Source organism: Phaseolus vulgaris, chromosome 1 (assembly GCF_051622355.1).
Source record: "Phaseolus vulgaris cultivar YP4 chromosome 1, ASM5162235v1, whole genome shotgun sequence".
Classification (NCBI taxonomy): domain Eukaryota; kingdom Viridiplantae; phylum Streptophyta; class Magnoliopsida; order Fabales; family Fabaceae; genus Phaseolus; species Phaseolus vulgaris.
The window spans coordinates 44,354,163-44,378,985 of NC_143498.1; the positions used below are offsets into that span (position 1 = coordinate 44,354,163).

The window sequence follows — 24,823 nt, forward strand, 5'->3', positions numbered from 1 at the left end:
AGTAACTAATTATTTTTTTCTAAAATTAGTTTTTATTTATTGATTTTCTTATAATGGTGTGGTAAAAGACGGTAAGAGTTTAACTCAACTCTAATGTTTTTGTATATAATTATATATTGCTTCTTATATAATTATATGTCTATTTACTTAATTATGCAAATCATTTAGATTATCATCAAACACTTTGGTATAACTTGACATTAATATTATTATTTTTGAAATATTTTTATATACTCACAATTTTAAGTTATTATTTATGTGTATTAAAAAACTTCAAATAAAGTTTCCTATAAAAAAAATTATCTACTGAAGATCTATGATCGCATTATCCAACAAAACATTAATTTCATGTGTTATAATTGATTATACTTAATAATTTAAGCATATCTTTAACTTGGATTATGGATTTAATAATAATGATACATGATACACCAAAGACATATGGAACATTAATTTTGACTATTTTTCAAATGAAAATATTTTATTATAAATAATAAGTTTTATGACACGTTAATTACTAGTTTAATTATTATTCAGTTTTAATTATTGAACTATGAGCACTTTTAAAACTTGATTGGTAGCATATGTCAATGAAAATATTGATGTGGAGGTAGATAAAAATATTTCATCTAATAAGATTAACATAGATGAACCTAATGATGAGTTTGAAAAGCCAACTAAAAGGACTAGAAATCTTTCTTCGATTGTGTGGATTTTTTTTTCAATCTGTTCAATATCTTCATGAAAAATTAAGTATCAAATGTACATATTATAAGAAAGACATAGTGGTGGGAGTAAAAAGTAGAATCTCAACATTATTTCATCACATTAAAACATGTGAGAGAAAAAAAAACACATTCAATTGCAGGATTCAATATAAGGAAACTTGTATTTATAATGGAATTTTTTTAAAAATATAAATATTAAATATTATTATTAATATTGACTATTGAGCATAGAGGCAAATAATTTAAATGCTATCATATTCTTATTATTTAAACAAGTTTAATGTTTATATATTTTACTTTTAATAAGTTTTAGTTTAACAATATAAAAGATAGTTTTAGTTTAATATTAAAAAAGTTTGACGGAATCACATAATGATCCGTTTATGAACTTTGGAAATAAGATAAAAAAAATCTATTTATTTTACAAGCTAATTTTATTCTACCAGTTTCAAGCACAAGAATCACGAGCTATAACAGTTCCCTTGAATTAATTGTGAAACCGTGTTACCTGTTTTTTCCCTTAAGATGATTGTATGGGCCTAGATTTGTAAAGCCCACTTGGCTAGCCCATCCACTTCATTACTGATGCTAATTGGTCGTTGACTCAGTTGACTATTCTCTCCAATTAGAATGAAGTTCATATTTAAAAATCTCCAATTATTCTCTTTCTTTGGTTTCATTTCCACTGAAGGAGATGATGATGTTCATATGATAAATGAGTAAAATGTATGAGGCACTTGCAAAGGCTTTTAAATGCCTAATTATATGATTCGATGGACTTTGAATGAAATTGTTTTGTAAGTGAAGTAATTCAACATTATTCTAAAACCAAGTTAACTATGAGATTTTGTTTGAAAGTTTGTACAACTTCTATGAGAATAATAGTGGTGTGTGAATGTAATTTAAAATATTAGTGGTTGGGGATGCAGTATCCTTAGGGAATAATGGAGGTAGAAAATTTGATGATATAAGATGGATGATGCGGGAATCTTGAAATAGAGGAACCCGTGAATAATGTATGGCCCGCATAGAGATCAACTATTCCTTTCCACTTATCAAAATTCTCTCTCTTTCTCTCCACAATATTGCTGTTGGAGATCCCACATCGACTAGAGATTAGAGCCTTTCATTGTATATAAGTGGGTGTAAACCTCAATCCTATGAGCCGGTTTTATGGGGTTGAGTTAGGCTTAAAGTCCACTTTGTAATATGGTATCAGAGCCATTTCGAGCCTATCTTAGCGAGTGTTTGTGTTGGGCCTATCGTGCCACCCGTTATCGGGCCGCTATCGGACCACCCAAAATATATAGTCCCACGCACGAGTTGGCAGTCTCGGCGTGAGTATTATGAAATGGACTTTAAGCCTAACTCAACCCCATAAAACCGGCTCATAGGATTGAGGTTTGCACCCACTTATATACAATGAAAGGCTCTAATCTCTAGTCGATGTAGGATCTCCAACACACCCCCCTCACGCCGAGACTGCCAACTCGTGCGTGGTGCTATATATTATGGGGTGGTCCGATAGCGGCCCGATAGCGGGTGGCACGATAGGCCCAACACAAACACTCGCTAGGATAGGCTTGAAATGGCTCTGATACCATATTACGTAAGAGTGGACTTTAAACCTAACTCAACCCCATAAAACCGGCTCAAAGGATTTGAGGTTTGCACCCACTTATATACAATGAAAGGCTCTAATCTCTAGTCGATGTGGGATCTCCAACACGTTAGTTAGTCTATTTTATTATTATTTTGGGCTGTTTGGGCCTTGGGGCCTTGGGCCTTCTTTTATTTTCTGTCACCATGTATCTTAGATTTAGTGAGTTTTTACTTTACTGATGGTAACTTTTTGTAATTGTGAATTCTCTCCTCAATTCAATTTCATAATAGCGTTTACGTTTTTTTCCCTCTTTCTCTGGTCAGAACCTTTCAACCCTTTTAGGGTTTATCTTCCCTTCATCTCTGCATCATTCTCATCACAGGTTCTTTTCATCATTCACGAAGTTCTTCCGCATAATCAAGACAGAGGATTTATTTCTAATATGGTATCAGAGCTCTTCTTTGAAGAGCTCTGCTGTGCACTCTGAATTTCGTCTTCTTCTATGAATTTCGTTTTTCACGGTTTCTTGTTCCAAATCTTGAATTTTTTTGTTTCTCTTTCAGATATGGCTGGAACCGCTGGAACTGAAGGAACCACAGTGCAATTGTCTCAGCCGAATGCAACGAATCAATCAGTGGAACAATTGAACTTGATGAACAATTGCCTTTATCTCCATCCCAGTGAGAACCCTGCCGTCCCTTTGGTCTCGTCGGCGTTGGACTCTACAAACCATCACTCTTGGAGTAAGTCGATTATAACGGCGTTGAGCGCGAAAAATAAGGTGGAGTTTGTTCTTGGCACGTGCCCATGTCTGCTCAAGAACCATCCCACTTACTCGGCTTGGCACAGATGCAACAATATGGTCGTCTCGTGGTTAGTCCATTCTGTCTCTATTCCCATTAGACAAAGCATCGTATGGATGGATATAACTTTAGATATATGGAATGATTTGAAGAGTAGATATTCTCAGGGGGATTTATCTAGAATTTCAGATTTACAACTGGGAGTTGCTTCTTTACATCAAGGTGAATTGACTGTAACTGACTATTTCACTAAGCTGAGAATAATTTGGGATGAACTAGAAAACTTTAGACCTAATCCTGTATGCATTTGTGAGACAAAATGCTCTTGCTCTGTTGCTTTTACTTCTCTTATCAACCAAAGAAAATGTGAAGACCAGGCCATGCAGTTTCTAAGGGGGTTAAATGAACAATATCATAACATAAAATCTCATGTACTTCTTATGGAGCCTATACCTCCTATAACAAAATTTTTTTCTCTTGTGGTGCAACAAGAACGTCAACTGGCCAGCAACTTTTCTGTCTCAAATATTAATAGTGCTAATTCTAATCGTATCTCTTCTTCTGTGATATGCACCTTTTGTGGTAAAAATGGCCATACAGAGAACGTTTGTTTTCGGAAGGTTGGGTTTCCTAATCAAGAAAATAAGTCCTTCAAAAATAATGGGAATAAGAAAATATGTACCCACTGTGGAAGAAATGGTCACACCATAGAAACTTGTTACAAGAAACACGGGTATCCTCCTGGATACAAGTTTTATGGTAGTAAAACCAATCAGGTTAATAATATTGTTATATCTGATGATGTGCTTTCTGAGCCTTGCCAAAAAGAACAGGAAAAAGGGGAATATCACCTCACAGCAGTGCAATATCAAGTTTTGTCAGATTTGTTTAGACAAAGCACCAATAATAACACTGCAGCCAATATTCAAGTAAATCAGGTGGGCTCGTTCACTGCAGACACCAATCACAAAATGGCAGAGAGGTCTCCAACTGGTAACATTCTTACCTTAAATAATTTACAGCATGGTAGAAATTATTAGATTCTAGATTCAGGAGCAACTGATCATGTGTGTTTTTCTTTATCTGAATTTACTTCATACAAAAGCATTAAACCTATTTCTATTAGTCTACCTAATGGCCATCATGTGTTTGCAAAATATTCTGGAACTGTGATTTTTAATCACAAATTTTACCTTATTGATGTCTTATATGTTCCTCAGCTTTCCTTTAATCTTGTATCTACTTCTAAACTTTCTTTAAATATGAACTGCAGTTTAATTTTCTCCTCCAATAATTGTATGATACAGGACAATACAACCAAAGAGAGGATTGGTATAGTTAGTGTCAAAGCTGGCTTGTATGCTTTTGAATCTTCTTTTTTTCGTAATACTGCTACACACACTATTGCTCATTCTTTCAATTGTACTGTCAAAGACATTAATCTGTGGCACTATAGAATGGGGCATCTTTCAGATGAAAGATTAAATGTTTTGAGAACTAAATACTCTTATATTCCTGCTGAAAAATCGCATGTATGTGATGTATGTCATCGTGCCAAACAAAAGAAACTCCCTTTTACTTTAAGTAAATCTTATACTGCTAGCATCTTTGAATTACTGCATATGGACATTTGGGGTCCTTGTTCTGTCATTTCAATGCACGGTTTTAGATATTTTTTAACCATTGTGGATGATTTTTCTCGTTTTACTTGGGTTATTTCTTTACACACAAAATCTGAAGTTAGAAATCATATTGTTAATTTCATTGCTTACGTTGAAAATCAGTTTAAAACTACGGTTAAAACTATTCGCACTGACAATGGTGCTGAATTTGCCATGAAAAACTTCTTTTCTTCTAAAGGCATTGTTCATCAAACCACATGTGTAGAAACACCTGAACAAAATGGTATTGTTGAAAGAAAACATCAACACATTTTAAATGTTACCCGTGCCTTGCTTTTTCAAGCAAATTTACCTCATTTATTCTGGAATTTTGCTGTACAACATGCTGTCTTTTTAATCAATTGCACTCCTACTCCTTTGTTGCACAACATTGCACCCTACGAAAAATTGAATGGTAGACCATATGATCTTTCTTCTTTACGCGTGTTTGGATGTTTGTGTTACTCTAGCACGCTCACTACACATAGAAAGAAACTTGATGATCGTTCTGTGCATGGTATCTTTCTCGGTTTTTCTTCCAACACAAAGGGATATATTTTTCTAAATCTTAAAAATCATAGTATTGAGGTATCAAGGAATATTACCTTTTATGAAAATCATTTTCCATATCATTTGAACAAAGATTCCTGTATGAATTCCAACAACCTTTCTTTGCCTATTCCTCACAATTATGATTCAAGCTGTGATATTATTTTTCAAAATGATTGTCATCCTCATGAGACTATGGGTACTGCACAAATTGATGTGGACATGAATCCTAACCAAAATGAAGAGACCCTAGATGATACACAAATTGATGATCTGAACATACCATTGAGGAGATCAAATAGACAAAGAAAGGCACCAGCATACCTTGCAGATTTTCAAACTGATTTGACCACCACAAACAGTGTAAGTACTAAATATCCCATTAATAATTTTGTTTCTTATAAATCTTTATCTCCTGCTTTTAAATGCACTGTTCTTTCTATCTCTTCCCATTCGGAGCCTCACAGTTACAAGGAAGCTTCAAAACATGCCTGCTGGAAACAAGCTATGCAAGAGGAGTTGATTGCACTTGATGCCAATCACACTTGGCAGATTACCACACTTTCGCTTGGGAAGACGGCTATTGGCTGTCGTTGGGTTTACAAGATAAAGCACAAATCAGACGGGTCTATTGACCGGTACAAGGCACGCTTAGTTGCCAAATGGTACACACAGTTAGAAGGCCTTGACTTCATAGATACTTTTGCCCCTGTTGCAAAATTGACAACATTGCGTCTACTACTTGCTGTTGCTGCTTCCAATGATTGGATTCTCAAGCAACTCGATGTCAATAACGCATTTTTACATGGAGATCTCCTTGAGGAAGTGTATATGCAGCCACCACCCGGTCTCACTCTACCCTCATCAAACCATGTTTGCAAACTCCAAAGATCTCTCTATGGTCTTTGTCAAGCTAGCCGACAATGGTATGCCAAATTATCTAATTTCTTGCTTTCACATAATTACACATTGTCATTTGCTGATCATTCATTATTTTTAAAACGCACTCATACTAAACTCACTGCTCTTCTTGTGTATGTGGATGATATTGTACTTGCTGGAAACGATGCTGAGGAAATCGCTCATATCACTAAGTTGCTGGATCAACAATTCAGAATTAAAAATTTAGGGGATCTCACATATTTCTTAGGACTGGAAGTGGCTCGCAACAAATCTGGTTTACATATCAGTCAAAGAAAGTACACTCTAGATCTTCTTCATGAAACGGGAATGCTGGATTGTGCCCCCATGCCTACACCCATGTCTCATTCCTCTCGCCTTTCTTCCACGGACAACGTTCAACTCAATGAAGAAGAATCATCTACCTACCGTCAACTTATTGGACGGTTGATCTATCTCACCAACACGCGGCCTAACATAGCCTTCAGTGTCAACAACTTAAGTCAGTTCGTCTCTTCTCCTACAAAGCACCATCAACAAGCTGTTTTTCGCATCCTAAGGTACCTTAAGGGTAATCCTGGCTCGGGCATTTTTCTCCACAAGAACAGTAACAACCAGCTTCGCGGCTACAGTGATTCTGATTGGGCCACATGTTCTGAAACCAGAAAATCTGTTACTGGCTTTGCCATTTTCTTGGGTGAGTCTCTTATATCATGGAAGTCCAAGAAACAACCTACTATCTCAAGAAGTTCTTCAGAAGCTGAGTATAGAGCTCTTGCAGCAACCACTTGTGAAATTCAGTGGCTGACTTACATTCTTAAGGATCTTGGTATCTCCTACATTGAACCTGCAATTTTATTCTGTGACAATCATTCAGCAATTCATATTGCCTCAAATCAGGTTTTTCATGAGCGGACGAAGCACATAGAGATTGACTGTCATATTGTCCGCGAGAAAATTAATGTTGGTCTTCTCAAGTTGCTTCCAATCACTTCCTCCATGCAAACTGCTGACATCCTCACTAAACCACTGGCTGCTTCCACCTTTACTGCTCTCAAGTCCAAGCTGGGAATGCAAAATATCTATTCCCAGCTTGAGGGGGGGTGTTAGTTAGTATATTTTATTATTATTTTGGGCTGTTTGGGCCTTGGGGCCTTGGGCCTTCTTTTATTTTCTGTCACCATGTATCTTAGATTTAGTGAGTTTTTACTTTACTGATGGTAACTTTTTGTAATTGTGAATTCTCTCCTCAATTCAATTTCATAATAACGTTTACGTTTTTTTCCCTCTTTCTCTGGTCAGAACCTTTCAACCCTTTTAGGGTTTATCTACCCTTCATCTCTGCATCATTCTCATCACAGGTTCTTTTCATCATTCACGAAGTTCTTCCAATACAGATTTATTTCTAATACACATTACTCCAATAATATTGCATTACACTCTTCACACTGATCTTATCATCACATCAAATCTTACTAACTATACTTCCCAATATCTTTGAAGCCTCACTATGCAATCTTTCCCATGTTTAAGTCTAACACAATATTGTGGATTGCCTTACTCTCTTAAAAGTTAGCCATTATGATATTTGGATTAACCCGCCACAAAGGGTAACAGCTTATAATGAATGAATTGTTCGATATAGGATGCTGACGGCGTCGGAATTGGAGGTGGCGACGGCGCTGGAGTGGATTCTACTGCCAGCGGGGACTCTACTGAAGGTGATGTGGTGGAGTGGCGGTGACAGTTGGCTTCTGTGACGGCGGTTGCAACACTAAGTCATGAAGGTGTCTCCCGTTGTGGTGGCTCAAGGGTGTCGGGATGTACTAGATGAGGATTATCTGAGGAGACAAATGGAGGCACAAAATTAAGATTCAAATCTAATTCTTTCAATAATTGTATCTCTGATAGTGCTGTGAAAAATTGTAATAGATTATTTTGACTTAAAATATAATATATGGAGCGGCTAGAATTTGGAAGTTAGGAAAAGAATTAGGTTTTACGTGTATGAGTGGTGATGAAGATGCAGTAAACTCTATTCCAGCATTGGAATTAAATTCTGTTAGGAAGGAGGTCTTAAAAGGAGAGGTTGGTGCTTTTGATAATGAAGATAATTAATATGAATATTAGAAGGCTAGGTGGTAATGTAAAAAAAAATATTTAAGTAATCTTGTTCGAAAGGAAGATGTGTGTTTTGTATGTATTCAAGAGACAAAATGTGAGAAAGTTAGTAAGGAAAGAGGTTACCAGTCATAGGGTTCTAGCGATATTGGTTGGATTGAAAATAGTGTGGTAAATAATTGGGGAAGTTTATTAACTATGTGGAAAAAAGAATGCATTTGAATTGACGAGATTTAGGAATGTAAGGGAGTTTTACTATTATTGAGGGAGTGCGGAAGATTGGTGGGTAATTGCTTTGGCTCTTTCAGTGAAAAGAAAGATGTGTGGGATGAGATTAATGAAGTTAGAAGGAATACAACAATAAAAGCTTGGTGTGTGGTTGATGACTTTAACTCTATTTCGTATGTAGGGAAGAGAAGAAGACAATGTTCTAATGTTCATTATAACAGGGAGGTTCGGTGCTTTAATAAGTTTTTTGAAGATACAGGGTTGGTTGATATTCTGTTGGTAGGTAGAAAATTTGGTATAAATCGAACATGATTGTCAAAAGCAGGATAGATAGAATTTTATTTTCTCCTGATTGGTTAGTAAAGTGGCCAGATTGTAAGCAATATTCCTTAGGTAGATCGGTGTTAGATTATTGTGTCCTAATTCTGAAAGTTGTATTGACTGGGGTCCAAAATCGTTTAGGAGTCTTGAAATTTGACAGAAAGATGGTAGGTTTAGAGATTTTATTAGATGTAAGTGGAACAACTATGAAATTTTGGGTAATGGGTTGTTTGTTATGAAAGAAAAGTTGAAAAGACTTAAATCTAACATCAAGATATGGAATAAAGAAGTTTTTGGAAACTTGAATCATCTTGGTGAGTGTCTAGAAAGGAGGTTGTCCAAGCTTGATGGGAAAGACGATGAGAGCGATTTAAGTGATGAAGGACGTGAAGAGAGGAAGACTATTTTAGCTTAATTGAGTAGGAATACACTTAAGAAAGAGGCTTTAGCAATGCAAAAAGCTAGGTTTAATTTGTTAAGCAGGAAGATTTGAATACAAAGTTCTACCATGTAATGATTAAGCAGAGAAGATCTCTTACTCTTAGTGGACTTAATGGCCTTAGGGTAAATGGTCAGTGGTGTAAGGACCCACCTATTATTAAAGAAAGGGTGAAAGAGTTCTTCATGGATAGTTTTAGAGCTAAACAACGGGTACACCTTAGGTTGGATAATGTGTCTTTTAACACTATTTCGTGTGTGGATAATGCTTTGTTGATGGGTAGAATATTAGAGGAAGAGATCAAGGAGGTGGTGTGGAACTGTGACAATAGTAAGAGTTTAAGGCTAGACAAGTTTAACTTTGGTTTTATTAAATTTTGTTACGAGGAGCTAAAAGGCGATGTATAGGTGCAATAAAAAAATTGAGGAAGGAGGGAGGTGGCCAAAAGGGGTGGACGCTTCCTTTATTACTTTAGTTCCAAAGTGCGAGAACCCACAACAACTAAATGGGTTCAGACTTATCTCATTGGTTGGGTGTATGTTTAAGATTGTGACTAAATTTTTGTCCTCAAGGCTGAAAAAGGTTATGAATAAGGTTATTGATCAAAGGTAGTTAGCTTTCCTTAAAGGAAGGGGCCTTTTGGATAGTGTGTGGGTGGCTAATGAGTCGATTGAGGATATAAATAGAAAGAAGGAAAGTTATGTTTACTTCAAAATGGATTATGAAAAGACTTATGACTTAGGGAGGTGAGATTTTATTTATAATATGTTAGGAAGGTTACGTTTCTGTAATAAGTGGATTGGTTGGATTAAAAATTGATTAGAAACGTCTTCAATTTTGGTGAATGATAGTTCAACGAATGAGTTTATCCTGGAGAAGGGTTTGAGAAAAGGTAATCCTTTGATGTCGTTTATCTTTCTCTTTGTTGCGGAGAGTCTAGCTGGAATGGTAAGACAGGTAGAAGAGAAGAGCATGTTAGATAGCATCGAGATTGGAGAAAGGAAAACCAAAGTGAGTATGTTGTAATTTGTGGATGATATGTTATTTTTTTGTAAAGCAAATTTGCAGAGTGTGTTGACGGTTAAGGCCACTCTGATGTGTTTTGAGCTTGCCTCTGGGCTTAAAGTGAATTACTCTATAAGAGTAAGGTAGGAGGGGAGGGTATTAGTTTTTTTTTTATTAGCAAGAAAAAATAAATAAATATGGATCACTTTAGGGGTGATCCAACACTTGTGCAGCATATCAGAACAACCAACCAACACAAAACCAATCAAACTACTCTAAAGCCTTCCAAACTACTCTAAATCAAGTAGCCCCAACCTAATGCCAGTTTGCCAAACAAACCAACAGGGGAGGGTATTAGTTCTGTTCAACTTTTGAGGTATGCCTTTGTCCTTAATTTAGATGTCATGAAAGCCCTTTTTACTTACCTGGGTTTGAAGGTTAATGGCCCGATTTCCAGAATCTGGGGAGTGGTGTGGATTGCAATTGTAGGTGAAATCTGGAAACATCAGAATAAATGTGTTTTTAATAATGGGAAAGTTGACCATCAGAGGTGTTTACGGTGGCTTAAAGGAAAACCTAGGCTTGGATGACCAGTAAAGAAAAATATGTAGAATTTTCTTATTATGATTGGTGCTTGGAACCCCTAGTATGTATGAAAATTGTGAAATAAATTTGTCTCCTTTATTTTGGTTTGTATCTCTAACTACTTGTTTAAGAAGGAATACATTATGTGTTTTGTAGAATGATCTTTAGGAGTATGTCCTTCTAGTGGAGTAAGGGTATGATTACCTTTGTTTTTTTTGTTGAGTTAATGGGTTCTACAACTAGTCTGTTCTTTGTAAAGAGGTTTTATAAGTTCTTTTATTTGTTGGCAATTTATGCTTGGTGGTTTGTTTTTGTTTTTGCTTCTTGGAATTTGTTGTGTTGGTACACTCTGGTTGTTGTCATTGGTGGATTCCTGTGGTTGTGTTTTGATTGGGATAAGGGTTAGTTGGTAGTTTATGTTGGGAGCTTGGTTTAAATTGGAACATGAGATTCTTTTTTCTTTTTTTTTCTTTTATATAAGGGTTGAGTTACCCCTTAAGTAATTCATATTTATTTATTGTTTATTGTTGGTAAAAAAAATGATGACTTAACTTCAAGTTTTGACTTCAACCACTTTAGAATGTAAGGGATATGATCATATTAAAAATTATAATATATATATATAATCCATTTCATATACATAAAATTCTATATTTTTAATTTTTCAAATTTTTTACAAAGGAGAGTGAACCCATAAATATATAAACCAAATTATTTTAATTGTTAGCTAAATGAGCTAAATCAAAATTTATTCAATTTAATTTAAATTAACTTGTTTTAGTTTGACTGAACCCTATTTTTTTATAACAAAGATGAATAAATTAATTAGAGCGTTTAAGGGGTTTCTAACTTCTATAAAAAAAACAGTAAAGACATGTGTCACTCTCAAACAACAAAAATCAGCTCTACTAACAGATACTCCTAAAATAAATAAAAAAACTGTAAGAATTGAATCTAATAAACCAAAAATTTGTTGGAGCGTTAAAGTACATTCAACTCTTATAGAAATAGAAGAACCTACATTGTTAATACATCTCCAAAACATATTCAATTTAAATATTGAAAAAATAACACATTAAGATTTTAAGATGATGGGTTACATATTTTTTAATGTTAATACATATTTTGTATTTTTTATTAATAATAGAAAGAATAAATAAATATGGAGTATATAAGGAAAAATATATATTTTGTATAAGTATTTTCGTATCACTTGGGACCATTTTATTTAAAATTGATAGATAAAATTAATTTAAAAACATCAAATAGAATGAGTATATGTATAAATTAATTTTAATTTAATTTGGTTCTTATTAATTATAAAATAAATATGACTGTAGAATTTATAATCTATTTAGTTGTTTCTTGTGGAGGAGATCTCCACTGGTTTTCAGTAGTTTGGTAGCTAGGCATATATGTGGAAAATTAGATAGTCCAATATTACCTTTCTCAATTATTAATTAAGGTATGGTTTATATATCTATTAGAGAATTTAATTAAGATGAAACTCAGCAGTAACATTGATATCTCAATTATTAAGGTGCAAGTAGGGTCTAACATCTTTTCAGTGACTTGACTTGGATTTCAGAGCAAAAGTAATCCTAATTAATTAGGATTCACTCCACTCTTTTAGTCTTCCAAAAACATCACATTATTTATTTGGATGCTTTCGCGATGGAGTAATTTTCACTTCTCGTCAATATATGTTTTTCCATGCATGTGTGTGTGTCGTGTCACTTTGCATATGTGAACTAAACGTTGATTTGGAATGAATTAATGCGTTTATATTCAACTGCAAATTCCCTTCTATTTTATTTTGTATAAGAAATAAGTTAACAAGCTTCACACAGTTTCGTAGAATTGACTATGTATGCTATAACTTTGATGGGTTGACTTGCCTCATCAATGTAACACTATAATTTTAATTTTTACTTTTACTTCAAGAGTATACATTATTATACTATAATATTCTCTAATTCAAGATTTTTAATGAAAATAAAATAACTTTACACCAATTTATTTACGCATTAATTCCACCATCTTAACCGAAGTTTTTTAAGAAAAAAAAGAAAATATATTTATCTGGGTACCTTGTTATAGAGTGATTAAAAGCAGGAACTTTCTGCAAAAAACGATAAAAGTTAGGGCCCATCTGAAATTAGGATCTAAGTTGAGTAGTCAAAATAAATGGCCATGAGCCATCATTATCTTGAAGCCAGTATTCAGAGTTCTCAACAAATTAAATTAACTAACTTACATGTCAATTTCTCAATTTCCTGCAAGATTTTTGGGAGAACTTAATGTAACTCACCCTACCTACTCTGAAAGGGCTCATATTACTAGTCAAAAAAAGAAGATAAACTAACGAGTTAGGTAAATTATTCTTTATTTTTGGGTCGTCTCGTGTAACATGTTTAAATTGAGTTTAATGAGAAATCATATGTTTTGTAGATACTTAATGGATCAATTCAAGGGTTGTATACCCTCTACAAGGTTGAATACGAATATTAATGATCTAAGTATTTTGCTAATTGTGATGAAATATTTTTAATGTTTTTTTTTAATTGGAGAGTGAAATTCTATTTTCTTTTTCTTATTTTCTAAATAAGGGTTGGATCACCTTTAATAATTCATATTTATTTATTATTTTTTATTAATAAAAAAATTATCTAATTATTTTTAAATTGAGTTTAAACTTCACTCCTAACAAAATCAAAATCAAAATAAAATTCCATTTATATCAATAGAAAAAAAATAGGTTACATTATATTTGTTAATATATAATTTTTTATATCAATAATAAATTAATTAAATTATTTAAATTTAAAAGATACTTCAAAAAGACAATCGTAATTTCCATAAATCAACCAAAAAATTGACATCTTTCCAAAACACATACTCCTACCCTAACTAAGCAACGCTGTAGCCAAACATAAAAACACTTCTATATGTGTAGATGATGTCACAAACAATCATAGCTTATGTGATAGTTGATGAATATATAAATAAGCATTTACAAAATCATACCACCAACCTTCTAGGTCTAGTAGTTTTTTTTTTTTTTAATACACACTATGTTGTCTAAAACACTACAAAAAAATCATGAAATAAAAATCAATTTTTAGAAATTAAAATAATTAGTTGCAATAGTAATTAAATTAGATACCATTTTATAAACTAAAAAAAAATTGGTTTCTAAATTAGTTTCTATTATTATTAGATAGTTTCTAAATTGGTATCTAATTAACAACCAAGGTTTTAACTACCAATTATTTAGTTTCTAAATTTGGTCTCTAAAACCTTGGTTGCTAATTAGATACCAATTTAGAAACTACTTAACAATAATAAAAACTAATTTAGAAACCATTTTTTTTAGTTTCTAAAATGGTATCTAATTTAGTTACTATTGCAACTAATTATTTTGGTATCTAAAAATTGGTTTCTATTTTATGATTTTCTTGTAGTGTTACATATTAATATAAACACTATAAGATAATCTTTATTAGATTTATTTGTAAAGTTTGCTTAGAAATTATATAGTGTTGTTGTTTAATAAATTTTACCAATGAAGTAAACTATGTAACAAAATTGTTGCTTATACAAGCAACACTGTTTAAAAAAAATTATGTTTTAAATAAGATAAATTAATAAAAAAAACCTTTAAAGAATTAATAAGTTTAATTGTAAAAAAATTTAGAAAATATAAAGTTAAATATTCGCTTTAACGATTTCAAGTTGTAAAATATGTAAATTTATGTCAAAATAAAATGTATAAAGTTAAGATAAACAACTAAATATGTCTAAGGATGTGTTACATTAAGTAACATTTTGTATATACTAAATAGTGATTCATATTAAGAAAAAAAATGTTTTATAGTGCATGTATATTGTGAGTGTATTAGGAAAAAGTTATTGAATGAATTAATGGTAAAGGAGATGAGAAAATGAGTGATGATGGTAGTAATTAAAGTAAATCCTTTAAGCAAGCATAAGCATCATCTCGCGATGCCTCGAAGAAAGAAATAAACTAAAGAGATAAATGAAATGAAACATAATAGAAATTCCTGGAGATTCGAAAAGCTTGGATAAAAAGAACCCACATAGGATTCCAAAGGATAAATACAAGAACAAATCTGAAACTGGATATGCATGGTCGCAGAGGTCTAATTCGTGATGGGTCCTATTTCCTACACGCATAAGGTTTGGTTCATGGAAGGAATGGTTTTTGGGCATGGTTGCTCATCTATAACCCTTAAAATAAAGTAAGAACCTTATTCAATTTAGTGTGCCAAATGGGTAAAATGGCCAATTTATTTCCCATCCTTTCCATAGCTTTAGATATGGGTTTCGAATAAAGAGAGATCCAAAAGAAGTATGTAGTAAAAGAAAAGGGACATTTCCAAATTCGATTTCGTTAGTGGGTTTTCCTCGCTTCACCACTTTCTCTACACACAAAATCAGAGGGACGTTGAATTCTTAAGAACAATTATTTTCTGTTAAATTCCACCAGCAAAATCATAGTTTTAGGGAAAGTGTACGAATGACCCAGAAAACTAGCTATCTTCATCACTTCTCAATTATTGTTCATCATCAATATTTAACACGTGACAACAACTCAAGATTAATCTATAACTGTAACTAATAAGCACTATAGTTTAATCCTTTTTTGATGCTAGACATGTACTATGAGAATGATAATGGGCAGATCATTTAAGTTGTGGGGTTATGTCTTGCACATTAAATCATTTTCCACTCTTTTTATCCAAAATATCAATATATGTATACCTTTTTTATAATCATTCCCTTATTCTGAAGGTGTTTTTGGATTTGGGTGTCTTACTAGTTATTTATTAGGGTAACAAAACAAAAGCCAGAAAGTGCCCACGTCACAGCCCTACTCAAATCAACCTTAATCAGAATAATATTCCTCCGTTACTTTTCCCATCCCTTCTTTAACAAGAAAAAGGTGAATTTTCATCTCTCCTTTATTCTTAATAAAATACAATAAATAATAGAATGTGAGAAAGTATTACAAGGCATATACAACATCATTAATAAAAAGGTCAATTTAAATAGTGTGATGATAACTTTTCCCATTCTATTTCATTCCATATTTATACATGCTCTCTCCTTATAATAGGTCAAAACTGAGACCTCTTTTTTTATTATATGGTGAATGAAGATTATTTGAAAATGGTGATTACTTAACTATAATTTCAGATAAATATTATAATTTTTACAAGAGAAAAAAAGAAAATATATAATGACATGGGTGAAGATACTTTCCAGTATTTGCGCTGCTGCAGTGCCACTCTATCATCCATCTCTAACTCTCTCTCTATATATATGCACTTCCACCAAAGTTTTTGTTAATTTATATTTTTATGTAAAAACTCAAATAAATGATTTTGGATGGGTTTTACATTTTGTGAGCTCCCTCCATAGTCTGCCACTGTCATCATCACCCTTTCTTCCCGTCTCTATTATTTACAATATCCAGACACATAATACAACTTATACTTCTCTCCCCTCTCTTTTGTAGCTTGTGAACCCAAATAGTGTCTTTTTTTCAAAAGAAAAGAAGAAAGATGCCAAGTCCTATTTGGGAATTGAGATTGTATTAGGAAATTAAATATCTTCTGCTTTTGATTGCATGCTGGATTCTCTTGATCAATTCCACACTTACAAAGAGAGAGAAAAGAGAGAGATGTGTCTGAAATAGTTGTGCAGAGTTGCTCAGACAAGCAATCCATGGCTTAGATAGATAGCGACTTGGAAAATAACCCACCACCCCCACACCACCACCACCACCACTATCATCATATATCCTCTCTTCACGAGATTAATTTACCTTTCTTTTTACCTCAAAGAGAATCAATTTTATATTCCTTTCTCTTTCTTCATCTCTCTCTGCCACCTCACTACCATGCTCCCTCCTCAATAAGTTTAACAATTTTTGCACTTGTACCTCAGCTGGCTTATCATCTTCTTGGTCTGTTCCGAGGTGCAAAAGTGGCTTCTTGTGGAACCAATATAGCAAATAGCTAGGATTTCGAAAACCAACAAATAAACCAAGACAAGAGAATATAACATCGTATCTCGCTTTTCTTCTTTTTCACACTCCCACCCTGTTGGAGGTTTTCTTCAAAGCCAATATGTTCCCCACGGCTATTTCCAATTCAACTTCTTTGTCCGGGGATGCCAGTGTTTCTTCTGGTACAAATGTTCAGGACCTGGGAGGACTCAGTCAAGGCCTCTCTAACGTTTCTCCTCAACAGCAACCCCAAAAGATCAAGAAAAAGAGAAGCCTTCCTGGAAATCCAGGTACACTTCGTTATCAATTCATAATTATAATAATCGAGTTCTTTGAAACCTGTACCATGCATATCTACCAACAAGGTTGGTGTGGTAGGCAAAGACAAAGACTCATTTCATAAGAAGGCGAGTATGAGTTTTTTTGTCAATTTGAAAACTTGTTTTGGTAAGTGATCTGTCTATACTTTGTAAATAAGTTTTTTGAGCTAGGAGACCGTGGTGAGTCAAGACTCAACTCATCTCAACTCTTTAGCATAACAAAACTTTTGAACATATATTGCATATCCTTCAGATGATCAGTTTAAATTAATATTAATTGATGATGGTAAGTGTGTGTTTCAGACCCAGATGCTGAAGTGATAGCCTTATCTCCGAAGACCCTTTTGGCCACCAATAGATTTGTTTGTGAGATCTGTCACAAGGGTTTCCAGAGAGATCAGAACCTGCAGCTTCATAGGAGGGGACATAACCTCCCCTGGAAGCTGAAGCAAAGGAACAGTAAAGAGGTAAAAAAGAAAGCCTACGTTTGCCCTGAACCTTCATGCGTTCACCACAACCCATCTAGGGCCCTGGGGGATCTTACAGGAATCAAGAAACACTACTGCAGAAAGCATGGAGAGAAGAAGTGGAAATGTGAAAAGTGCTCAAAGATATATGCGGTTCAATCAGATTGGAAAGCTCACTCAAAAACCTGTGGTACAAGAGAATATAGATGTGACTGTGGAACCCTTTTTTCCAGGTAATAATCAAAATGCTATTAATCACATTTATCCTATTTCTCTGACAGTTTAAAACGATCATGGTATTCATCTTTTACTTAAATTGAAATCGATCCAGTCTATCCCTTCCTTCATTGACTTCATAAATTTTGATGGGATTGGCATCCATTTTCTTTGTCACTAATTAGTCTACATACAATCACACATTTAAAAAAAACATGTTTCATAATATACAGAAGGCAAATCTTTAATGTTTTTATTTCCCAGTGGATCTTTGGTTTTACACGAGAAAGCACTCACCATGGAATATAAGAATGGCATTCACAGGTAGCACGAAAGTGGGACAGCATGCTTCTATTTCAATAGAGATTAAACCTTACTCATCTCTGAATCCTAAAACTGCCAAATGATTATGTGGCAATGACCAAAAAAAGCACAATTCACGTATCTTCTGTTTTGTCTACTGTATAGTCTGTGACTCAACAGCAATTTTGAACCTTTAATAATTATTTTTCAAAAAAAAAATGTGATGCATGCACATACATGAAGGGCATGATAATGATGATATATTACGCATTATTATCTCCATAGAAAAGTTTAGTTTTTAGACTATACAAAATTTTCAGTGTGTCAGATAGTGCTCTATTGTCTTCTAGAATATTTGTAATCTCTCTTTCCCTCTTTATGTACATTTGCGCGTGTGCAAGTGGCTGCATACTCAGAAAATGATGTGAAGATTTATTTCTGTCTACTAAACAAACAATATGAAAGACACAATTGGTGATGATTTCTGACTTTCCCCTTCTCTTAATTTTGTTTTATTGAGAATGCTGTGCATTGTTTCTCTCAATTTTCATCATTGTGAAATCTGATAAATCTGCAAAATTATCAGATATGCCAAGTTGCTTTCTTTATCCTTGCTTCATCAGTGAATAATATACACATGGGATCGACTTCAATTCCATATTTTTGTGTCTTGCATTGCATGAGAACTAGTTTCCAAAGGCTCAAAAACATCAAAACAATATATGCATCACTAACAAGCAATAACCATCAGCACTATGAGCCAATATATACTTATAACTATACTTTGTGTATGTATTTATTTCATCATTCACCGAAGCATAAGCGTGTGTCCGTCAGTATATAATCATTTCTCTCTCCTACTTTAGTTTTGACCAAATGACGACATAGTATCTCCTTTGGTCCAAGCTTTTGACACTTCATTCCTGTGGACTCGTTCTCCCATGCATGATATCCAACAACTTTTTTGCAAACGGGACACAGTACTCCATACTCCAAAGACGTCGTAATAGATGTCCTAAAATAAAATGCACCCAGTATTCTTTTACTTGTTAATGTAACTCTTTCAGAAAGCCTTGTTAATGTTAACTTAAAATAGACACCACCATTCACAGTCACATTCCTCACTTCCAAATCCAATAATGCAACAGTTCTCCTACTAATTCACGCCTTTCATTCACCGGTTTCTATATTTTTCTAATGCTTTTATGTTAATGCAGCATAGCAACCTTAGCTCACTCTGATAAATACTAATTCAATGTTGCTAAGTAACATATGTTATAATAATAGCTTAACTAACTCTAAATTAATAAAATACACTGATCTTGTTATTGGGTTGTGAGCATAATACGCGTTTTCATGTTTTATGATGTGAAACTGCAGGAAGGACAGCTTCATAACTCATAGGGCATTCTGTGATGCATTGGCGGAAGAAAGTGCAAGACTATCAGCAAACCAATTAGCCGTTGCAGCCACCACCACGACAAACCCATTCCAATCCCTCTTTCTCTTCCAAACCCAACAACAGAACTTCCAAAACCACCATATGACCAGTTTCAACCAATGGGATTCGTCTCAAGAAAACCCTAACCCTAGTAACATCGCCACTTCCCTCCACATCAAGCCAGAATCTCAAACTTTCCACAACCCCACCCTCTCTTCACTTCTCCAACAACAAGAGCAGCAACACCCCAACAAGGGCATGATAATCTCACCTTTCAGGAACCTCCACGTGCCCTCACAAGCCTCCATTGCTGCCACGTCAGCATACATGTCAGCCACTGCGCTGCTTCAAAAGGCTGCAACCGTCGGAGCCGCTGCCATGACGGGCCCAAGCCCTGCTGCTGCTGGGCCTCAGCGCGCAATGGGTCACGTGACTCAGCTCGGCGCGGGCGAGTTCGGAACAGTGAGTCAACTCGACCCGGTGGTGGTGCCGGACTACGTGAGAGGGTTCCCCGGTCGGAGTCTCAAGAGTGACCGTCTAACTAGGGACTTCCTCGGACTCACGGGAGAAGCTAACGGCGGAGTTGACGGAGCCGCGGTTGACGTTAGCACGAACGTGAAGGATATGCTGTCGTTCGCAGGGAATGTGGAGTACCTACAACCGCTCCGTCAGCATCACCACCACACGCTTCTCAAGCCCCAACAAGGCTTCGGTTTCCTTGAGACAACCACTGCCCCCGAGACGTGGGGGAATTGTTGACACAGACAATAAAATAATTCTATGTCACGAGGGTAAAATAGGCAACACAGTTTACCCTTGACTCTTTAATCGTCGATCATCGATCTGTTTTGGTTTAACACCTTGTACGTTTTTTTTCAACCTCCTTTTAGACTTCGGGACTTTTGTTTTGATTGTGTTCTCTCAATTTAAATCAACTCAGCATGGTTTAGTTCAGTTTTTCTTAATAAACTTGGCGCTTTCATAGTTAAATTTGGCTGCGTGCATAATCAAATATAAAATCTGTTTCTGACAGTTGAGGAAGAAGTAGAATGAATGAAGTTTGTTTTAGTTCAACATGTTAATCAGAATTATGTTTGATGAACTTTAGTGGCCTGGTACTGTTACGTGGATGATATATTGGAAAAGTAGTGACAGAGTGTGTCGTCTGTGTTCGTGCATGTATGTGTTTGAGTTGATGGTGGCCTGGCCCTCTTTGTCAGTATGCAACAGCCAAAATGTCACATGCAAGCCAATGCAATAAAATTACTGTTAAGTCTTTTGTTGTTATCGCTACCTATGTCATATCTTTATCTCCACACCTTTTCATCCTTTACCTACTTTCATTTTCACCTCCCTTTGCTAATTACCTGTATTATCGTGGAATTAAGTAATTGGGACCAAATATGAATCCTTATTAAATATTATTCAATCTTAATTATATATAATTAAAGGATACCTATCCTCTTTTTAATATAGGATATCATATAGATAGATACATGTAAGATTTCTTCTACTTCACTTCTATTTCCTTCTTATTTACATTTTTTTATTATTTATATTTATTTATGTTAAAAACTTTTAAAATTTAAGTTTTATTTTATTTTTCAATATTATAAAATTGTGATATTATGTTTATAATATTTTTTATGTGTTATTTAGTTATTTTGATAATTTTAACGATAATTTGAAGTGAAATTTTAAAAACAAAAGTTGTTATTATTATTATTATTATTATTTATAGTAAGAACAGAATTAGAGATTAGAAAGAAATAAATACATTTGAAAAATGGTAACTAATATTTTTTTTTAATTTTTTAAAATCAGTATTTATTCTTTTTATCAACAAGTACAAAATGAATAAATATAAACCACTTTAGGGGTAATACAACTCTTATACATGACATAACACAATTATTTCCACCATACCTCTTCCAAACAACTTAAACCCTGCAAAATTAAAACAAAACAAACAACTCAACCAAAGGAAGAAACCTTACAGAATCTCACTTAATCGAAAACATACATGTCAAAGGATCAAAACACCAATAAGTAAAGCGAGCTAAAACAGATTTAGATGTTACTCACGACCAAACTTTTATTTGAGCCAAGATGAGCATTTCCGAATGATCAATTATTCTACCTTTGAAAATATGTTTATTCTTGTGCTTCCAAATTTCACTAACAATTGCAATCCAAACACTATCCCAAACAACATTTACCTGAACATGAGCATTAAACAAATTAAAATGCAAAAAATGTGAACTAGGGTCAAAATGATCTACTGATGTAACCTCAGCCAAGCATGCAGATAAAAAAACAAGCATAGCACTGTTTCAAAACTATTAAAAATCAACATTTAATATAGTTAATTTTTTTAATAAAATCAAATAAATAAGTGATCAATACTATGTTAGTTATCCTAAGTAAAAAGGTATAACATTATTTCAAAATATATATTTTTCATAATTATAAAAGCTTCCAAAAGTGATAAATTACTTATGAGGATTTGTTTTTATTCCTTAATATTTTATACTTTGATGTTTTGAGATGTAAGTACATTAAGTTTAAATATGACAAACTTAATGCGCTTGATGATGACAACTATGGATTAATCCGATACAATTATGTATTTTATATCAAACTATTAAAAATTTAAAAAAACAAATTAATTGAAGATTGGTAAAAAATAAAAAGAAGAAGAAAGTGTTTTGCCGTCATTCCAACACTATTGCTTACTCTAGAATTTTAGGTTTCACTTTCTAATAAGGTTTCCCAATACACACTTACTGGTTGTGTTTCAATGCATTGAGTTTTGAGTTCTCCAACGGTTGTCATACTCGTGAATCGATTCTGAACCCTATATACAAAAACACAATACATGTTAAGAATATAGAAAGAAGATATGAGAGTACGTATTTACAGAAAAGAGGAAAGAGAAAAAAAAAAAAAAAAGTGAGAATGGGAGCATCGGTCCGCAATAGAAAAGGGATATGAAAGAAATGAATGAGACTCGAGATACGTTAATACTCTGACGTATAAAATCAAAAAATGTGAAAAAAAAGAGTGAGACTTGATATATATATATATATATATATATATATAATTATATTTATCAAATTTTCTCTCTTTATTGTTTTTATGTTTCTTTTCTTACACTTGTATACCTAAGAAAAAGAAAATGAGTTATATGGTTACAATATTTTACATTAAGTTGTTTTATTCCTATAAATAACAACTCATTCATTACAATAATAACTTTCTTCAATTCCTTTCTATCACATCATTAACAAAAGTTGTAAGCAAAGAAATTTAAAAGTTCGTCACATAATCAACTATCTTATGTTTCATTCTTTTTATCATAAATCTTGTCATATAAATAATAATTCCTTTATATTTTTAGTACTTGTTTTATTGACAGACCGTTGAAAATGAAACAGTAATGATGGAGAGTAGATGAGGCAGATGAGCATGTCACTTATGTCGGGATAGTACTTATGTTAGAGACTTTATGTCATTTTCTCTTCTTTACACTATTTATATATCTATATGTACTCCTATTTGATTGATTGTGTATATGTGTATATATATAAAAGAAAGAAGATTGAATACATAATATGAAGAATTTCAGTGACTGAAAGTGGAAGATCATGCATGGGATAAGGAATACAGAGCACAAATTAAGATTGGTCACGGTTATTGGGAGACAAATTTGTTTGTCGAGCTTCAACAAAGAAGACAATAATGAAATATATTTTGTATCATTGACTTTGAGATTAACAGTGAAAACCCTGCATTTGTTATACGATTTAACTCTTTTGTTACCAAGGTTGTAGCCCTACATTGATTTTAAATCAACCATTGTTCATGACCCACTAAATTAAAAAATATAAACTAAATCATGAACATCTATCATTTGTTAATACAAGTGTTTAACAAAAGACATTATTTTTCTTTTAAAAAAAAGGACAATTTTATCTATTTTTTTGTATGATGTGATTAATGAATTGACTAAAAGATGAAAACAAATTCGACATACTAATTTAAAGCCTAAAGGACCTAAATTCTAAAGCGTTATAAAAAAATGTTATTAATCATGTAGATTAGTTCGATTCAGATGTTTTAAAAAATCGTGACCTATACAATATTGACCAGATTTGTTGTCAAACAATGATTTGAATCAATTTGTATTTTTCTTCAAAGTGTTTTGATCTATCATGTTGTCGTGTTGATCCTAGTGACCCTTTATTGAATATACTGTTTAATGGTAAGAACTGTAGTTTTTTTAATGAAAACAATCACTGATAGACTTACTTACAATATCGTGTATATTATTACCCAAATATGATTTAAAATAAGTTGAATCAGATTTGCACGATGTTAAATATTCAAGATTTTTTAAATCTGATTTAACTCAGCTTTAAACAAAAAAAGTTAAAAAAAATGCTGTCATTGTATAGTTTTAACTCCAAGGATTATAAAGTAAATATAGAGGTATTGGAATGCGTGTTAAATTAGTCTTAGGATAGCAAACAAATTATAGAATATTTTTGAAGAAAGTAGTTATTAATTAAGGAAATAATTGATTGTACGGTTTAAATGTTTCAACTGGTTTTTGGCAATAAGGGGAAATCATAAATCCATTCTTTTAGAACGAATATTTTAGTAAGTTATATCTATAATTTTCTTCAAATATATTTTAAAAGTAATTTTTAAAAAGAAGATAGATCGGTGTAGGTTCACAAATATATTAATTAGTCAGCAATTTTTTTTTTTATAGTTGTTCTAATCAAGACAAATAATCTTCAGCTAGAGCATAAAAGATAATCAGTAACAGTAATCATAAAAATTGTATGTGATTTTCTTTAAAAGTATAAATATGAATTTAATTTTCTGCGGACAAGATTAGTGAGTAGACAATAACCCACGTAACTATTTGCACTTCTGGCATGGTATCACGGGTAAGTACTTTACACTGAAATTGCAGAAGGGACGTTACATCTTTTGTTTGGAAGTTGGAAGTTCAATATAGATTGAGTTTGAATGGAGTAATATTGTGTTAATAATAGTAAGACAATTATTGAAAGACAATTGCAGGAGGA

General features: G+C 33.2%; 1 protein-coding gene across 1 annotated transcript; it reads left to right on the forward strand.

Moving 5' to 3' along the window:
- The first annotated feature begins 16,314 nt into the window (after positions 1-16,314).
- On the forward strand, positions 16,315-20,714 carry LOC137814240 (protein indeterminate-domain 12). The gene is made up of 3 exons (XM_068616850.1): positions 16,315-17,267; positions 17,601-17,997; positions 19,664-20,714. The coding sequence occupies exons 1-3, from the start codon at positions 17,099-17,101 to the stop codon at positions 20,481-20,483; spliced, it is 1,386 nt and encodes a 461-aa protein (XP_068472951.1). The 5' UTR covers positions 16,315-17,098; the 3' UTR covers positions 20,484-20,714.
- The last annotated feature ends 4,109 nt before the right edge of the window (positions 20,715-24,823 follow it).

What these genes read in the sequence shown, in the direction of transcription:
- LOC137814240 (XM_068616850.1), top strand. Translation starts at nt 17,099, where the DNA reads ATGTTCCCCACGGCTATTTCCAATTCAACTTCTTTGTCCGGGGATGCC. An exon ending in AAGCCTTCCTGGAAATCCAG is followed by an intron (nt 17,268 to 17,600) that starts GTACACTTCGTT and finishes TGTGTGTTTCAG; the next exon opens with ACCCAGATGCTGAAGTGATA. An exon ending in TGTGGAACCCTTTTTTCCAG is followed by an intron (nt 17,998 to 19,663) that starts GTAATAATCAAA and finishes GTGAAACTGCAG; the next exon opens with GAAGGACAGCTTCATAACTC.